The 6,000-nt window shown below is 38.7% G+C and overlaps 2 protein-coding genes across 2 annotated transcripts; both read right to left on the reverse strand.

Moving 5' to 3' along the window:
- Window positions 1-267: 267 nt before the first annotated feature.
- On the reverse strand, window positions 268-2,841 carry LOC105796931 (dihydrolipoyl dehydrogenase 1, mitochondrial). Its single transcript, XM_012626790.2, has 2 exons — window positions 2,357-2,841; window positions 268-1,715 (listed from the first exon to the last, which is right to left on the reverse strand). Exons 1-2 carry the CDS (start codon window positions 2,633-2,635, stop codon window positions 465-467), a joined length of 1,530 nt encoding a protein of 509 aa, XP_012482244.1. The 5' UTR covers window positions 2,636-2,841; the 3' UTR covers window positions 268-464.
- Window positions 2,842-3,623: 782 nt separating this feature from the next.
- LOC105796932 (probable protein phosphatase 2C 13) lies at window positions 3,624-5,604 on the reverse strand. Its single transcript, XM_012626791.2, has 2 exons — window positions 5,372-5,604; window positions 3,624-4,867 (listed from the first exon to the last, which is right to left on the reverse strand). The coding sequence occupies exons 1-2, from the start codon at window positions 5,471-5,473 to the stop codon at window positions 3,872-3,874; spliced, it is 1,098 nt and encodes a 365-aa protein (XP_012482245.1). The 5' UTR covers window positions 5,474-5,604; the 3' UTR covers window positions 3,624-3,871.
- Window positions 5,605-6,000: the final 396 nt, after the last annotated feature.

Here is a 6,000-nt window from a genome sequence, read left to right on the forward strand (position 1 = left end):
TCTCGGTAAATACCTACAAGTTGAAAGTATTTAACACTTCTATACACAACAATGTAAAATTCATTGCTCCTCTTTAGAATTCATTACTCTCTCGGATCATCACAGTTTTGCTTTAATAAACAATTGTATTCACTTCCATAACGAACCTGTTGGCCAAACAAAAAATTAACTCAGATTAGGAGAAAACTGCAATATATGTAAAACAGGAAATCATCAGAACATGAAATTTGCTTCAAGTTATTAATTGCATATCAATGATCAAACAGAGGAATGAACATGCTGAGTTATTATATGCCATTGGGAAAATGTAAATGATGAATGGCAAATGTCTATTCAAGCACGCCATCTGTTTCGAGTAAGGACAAACAAGAAAATGAACAGTTTGTGCTGACTGCTGCCGAGTCAATCTCGAAAATTTTCAAACACAAATCAAAATGAAGAATAACATGTAAAAATCCAGATTTCTAGATGTGAATTGGCTTGTCATAGGTGGCCATTGCAGCTTCCTTCAATGCCTCACTCATTGTAGGATGTGCATGGCACACTCGAGCAATGTCCTCACTTGATGCATCATAATTAATGGCAAGAACTGCTTCATGGATGAGCTCTCCCGCATTTGGTGCCATAATATGGACTCCAAGAATTTTGTCTGTCTCCTTGTCAGCCAATATCTTAACTATTCCTTCAGCATCATCAATAGCCTTGGCTCGGCTATTTGCCAAGAAAGGGAACTTCCCAACACGGTAATCAACACCAAGTGCCTTAACCTGCTCCTCGGTCTTCCCGACAGATGCAACCTCAGGATGAGTGTAGACAACTCCAGGGACCTTGTCATAATCAACATGACCATGCTTACCAGCTATAAACTCGACACAAGCAACACCATCTTCTTCTGCTTTGTGGGCTAGCATAGGCCCTGGAATTACATCTCCAATGGCATAAACACCGGCCACATTTGTAGCGAATCTGTCATTGACTAAAATCCGTCCTATCTTATCAGTTTCCACTCCTATCTTGTCCAAGCCAAGTCCGGCAGTGAATGGAGATCTACCAGCAGAGACGAGAACAACATCGGCTTCAAGTGTGGTCTGATCACCACCAGCAGCGGGTTCAACAGTCAACTTCACACCATTTCCACTAGTATCAACACCTACCACCTTAGTTTTGAGCATGAATTTCATCTTCTGCTTCTCGAGTGAACGTTGGAATTGCTTGCGGATTTCTGCATCCATTGATGGAACAATATCTGGGGCAAACTCAACAACAGTAACTTCAGACCCCAATCGCCCCCAAACTGAACCCATCTCAAGCCCTATGTACCCTGCCCCAATGACTATGAGTTTCTTAGGGACTTCTTGCAAAGCTAAAGCTCCAGTCGATGACACAATCCTCTTCTCATCAATGGTGATACCAGGTAAAGATTTGACATCGGAACCAGTAGCAATTATGATATTCTTGCCTTTTACGACGGTACTCACACCTTCAATAGTGTCTACAGAAACTTCAGAGGGAGAAATGAATTTGCCATAGCCCTTGACATAGTTTACCTTGTTCTTCTTGAACAGACCTTCGATACCACGGGTAAGATTAGAAACAGCTTTGTCCTTTTGGGCCATCATGGCAGGCAAATCAATCTCAACAGAGGAGAATTTCACACCATGGCCAGCAAATGAATGCGTAGCTTCATGGTACATGTGGGATGAATGAAGAAGCGCCTACATGTAAAACACAAAAGAAAAGAAAAGAAAAGAAAATTGCAATATTAAAAAACAAAAAAGCTCTTAAAGCAACTAATAAAGTTCATCCAAATTCATATTAAGACTAAGATAAAGGCTTGTAGTAATCAAGTGGGTATTTTCAACACTGACAACCTTAAAGCTAACTATGAGGATGAGATTTTTTTTTTCTCTTCAAAGTCATAAAACAAATATACCAATCAGAGATAGAAATAGATTATATATGTTTAGCCGCATTAAGTCGGACTAAATCCGAAGTCGAGCTGAATCAAACCCGGGAGGCAAAACTCTCTCAGCGCTATTTTCTCACATGCACAAGACTCAAACCCGAACAATCAAGCCCCTTAACACTTGACCCAACAGCTACGGATAGAATATCATATCATATCATATCATAGTTTCTTAAGGTATTCACAACAAGAGTGAGACACATTTGAATACCAAGATCAGCTTTATATACATCTCACCATATAATCCATGACCTATCACAACCTTAAAAAGACAAAAACAAAAGAACCCATACAAATAAATCCAAATCTTACTACAGATTTATAATCAAAATCGATTAAGAAATTATAAATTTTGGGAAAAAAATCCAAAATTGGAACCGCAGAGCATACCTTAGATGGGATGCAACCAACGTTAAGGCAAGTACCACCGAGGGTACCACGCTTCTCGATACAGGTTGTCTTGAGACCTAGCTGTGCAGCCTTGATAGCTGCCACGTAGCCGCCGGGTCCGCCGCCGATGACGACGACGTCGTTCTCTTCAGATCCTGAAGCGAAACCCCTCGAGAAATTGCTGAGTGAAAAAGAGTATTTCAACGCATCTGCGGGCGAATTCGACAGGTTTCTAGACAAAAGGTATGCCTTTCTTCTCACCAAGCTTGCCAAAGCCATTTTTCTTTTACTTTTTTTTTTCTTTCACTCTGGTTTTTCTAAGAAAACTATACTATTATTTTATGAACAAACAAAGATGCGAGAAAAATTTGGGTCTGTACTGATCAAAACCCTTGCTTCATTTCAGATTATATTGTATTTTGCCACATTGGCCCATCTGGGGGCTCCTCAGATTTCGGTAATTGGCGATTCTCTGCGGTGGCTGTGCATGAGTTAGATGTGTTCTTCCCAATAAAGAAAGAGACTCGTGTATGATGAAGCATCTGGAATGTTGAATTAGTTGACCGTAAGAGATTGACTGACCTAGCACGCCAGTTTTGAAGTTTGGTAGGTGGGGTCCTCTTACACAATCTCAACCGTTGATTTAATTAGGTTAAATTTACTATTTTTGTCTAGCACTCGTTTAAATTTTAAAATTTTATTCATAACCCAGTGAAATTAAATATGCTTAAATTGTAGATAATCATTTTTAGTTCTTAAATTTGATCAGTTTTTTACTTATAACAAGAAAATATTAAATGGGGTGGAAGGAGCAATAAGAACTTGGATGATGGGCTCGTTTGTTGTTTATTGAGACTTCAGATGCAGCATGGGGTTATTTTTGTATCCTACTGTCATTGGTTGCTGCATGAATAGTGTTTGGATTGGAAGATAACAAAAGTCCCCAGAAAAGAAAATGGTGGCCTCACAAGCTGGGTGCACTGCATGCATGGTAGGCAATTCAAGTTCCTCTCCTGCTAAGGATATCAGATTGTTCTGCAACACCCGCCAATCATTTTGGCTAATAATAATACCTTCCAAACAAATTTTAACCCCTCATGATACAGAGGCAGACAAAAAGGCCAAACGATAACATTATTCAATTCTAACCCTATAAGCAATCTCCTGGGACACACATTCAGGCACCATATAAAAATATAATCTTTCAAATATCCACCAATCAGACCACATTCACAAGGAGGATGTTATCAATGTTATGAGACCAATATTGAAGTGATCAAAAACCCATTACAACCAATTAAAAATAATCCTGCAATGTAGTGTTACACCACCAGAACATCATAAAAATAAAAAACACAATCCGATATTTTGCACTCTCTCACACCTACAAAACTGTCGGCCGCTTTTTTTCCTAAACTCTCTGAAACAGCCTAAAAACAGATTGCAACAGTTTCTAGGAGTAACCCAAAAAGAACAGTAAATAAACGAGAAATAAATTTGTCTGCACATTTAGATTCAATTGCCTTCTAACAAGCTCTTCAACTTATTCCTAGCCTCCTCAGATAGATTGCAGCTCCTAAACCTTCGCCGATGGGGAGGGCATGACTCAACACGAGCAGGGGAAGAAAAGCAGATGACGATTGCAGTGAGGTTATCTGATGAATTCAGGCGCGATGCTTCATTGACTAATTCTTTGGCACATTCTTCCGGATTATCATGTCGTCTTAGAGCACGGCGAACCAGGCCGACAGCAAACTGACTTGACATGACATCCCAAATGCCATCACAACCAATGATCAAAAATTCATCGTCCTCTGATAATACAATCTGTCTAACATCTGGCTCTGCAATCAGAGGAGATGCTGATCCAAGAGGGAATTTCATGTCCCAATCTCCAAGAGCTCTTGTGACTGAAAGATAACCATTAAGATACCCATCATCAATGAAGCCACCCAATTCCTCAACTCGCTTGCGCTCCGGCAAGTAAGATGGTCTATGGTCTTGAGACATTTCAACAGCAGTACCTTTTCGGCAAAGAACAGCTCGGCAATCACCAGCATTTGCAACTAGCAAATGCCTTCCAAGTACAAGAGCAGTCAGCACTGTTGTTCCACAAGAACTGCTAACACTGCTTTCAGCAGCCAAGGCAAGGTCAGCCAACAAAAACGCCTTCCTATGAGAATCCTCCAACTCTTTCAAGAAAACAGCATCAATATCAGATACTTGCGGAAAATCAAAATCTTCGAAAAATAACCTTGTAGCATTGCTCTTGATATAAGCAGCGGCATCCACACCACCATGACCATCAAAAACGGCATAAAAAGCACTTGGAATCGAAGGATTAAAGATAGAACCCAGATGGGAAGATAGATCATCAATCCTTATGTGTTCATCCTCCATAGATCTCCGTGGACCAATGTTCGCACAGCTACCAGAACGAATTCTTGGCACAAATTTGACAACAGATGACTCAATAACAGCATCTCCAATGGTCTCAGCACAAGCTGCAACCTACACAAATGAGAGAAAAAGCTAAGCCTTACCGGTTCATAGAGACGTAAAAAACTGGAAATAAGATCTTTACATTGTGATTCCAGATTCTAATCAGATTCAAAGGAAACAAGCATAATTCATCCATAAACAAGAAAACCCGTGAAAAATCTATGGTTGAACTTTGGATCTACAATAGTTAGCAAAGCATAAACAAGTTTTTCTTTTGTTCCCTAATTGAAATCCAGTAATTCTATATTGCCCACAAAAAAGTAGAACCGAAGTCGTATAATTGTGGGCGAAATTCACAACAAAATTATTAAAAATACCAAAACTAGATGGGGGGAAATCTCCTTTTTCGATCAATCCATCAAATAAGATCCCAACCCATCAAATAAGATCCAAGCCCTAACAGCGGCTAATCAAAAGAAATTGCCATAGCAAAATTCAACCCAGTAATTTCATAAGGAAAATAAAAGATAATCCAAGGAAATAAAGAAGAAAAAGTGGGGGAAAAAAACTCACCGAATCGAAGCGAGAAACTTGGGTGGAAATCGACATTACATCAACAACTTGGTGGCGAAATATGATATCGGCTTCGGCTCCCATATTTGAACTGACAATCATCTCTTAAAACGACAAATCGTACAAATTCGTTCCTTGATGAACAAACTCTGTAAAATTTTATATTTTTCTTTTCAAGAATAACAAAGAACACCTTTTAGGGTTTAGCCAAAATGGAAAGTTGTGTGCTTCGAAATTATTGTTTTATTTATAGATATATAGTAAGGCGTATGAAAGACGGGATTAGTCGGTACCGGCACGTGTAGGTGAAGTTTGAGATTGAGATCCACTGGGATTCAGAATAGTCAAATTATATTTTGGTCCCTCTGTTATGCTCAAATATGAGATTCAGTCCTTATACTTTAATTTACCATATTTTAATTTTACCAAAACAAACATTTCAAGTTTTACGACTATCTTTTTGTTAATGGGGAAAAGGGAAAGGAGAAAGAGTTTCAACGCACAATTTTCAAATTTAATAATGTCATTAATTAATTTAAATAGATTATACACTTAATTTTTTATTAAAATGTTAGATATAAACTTTTCTTTTAAAGCATCACTTCCAAATCATCATGATGGCATGTATT

Source organism: Gossypium raimondii, chromosome 3 (genome assembly GCF_025698545.1).
Source record: "Gossypium raimondii isolate GPD5lz chromosome 3, ASM2569854v1, whole genome shotgun sequence".
Classification (NCBI taxonomy): Eukaryota; Viridiplantae; Streptophyta; class Magnoliopsida; order Malvales; family Malvaceae; genus Gossypium; species Gossypium raimondii.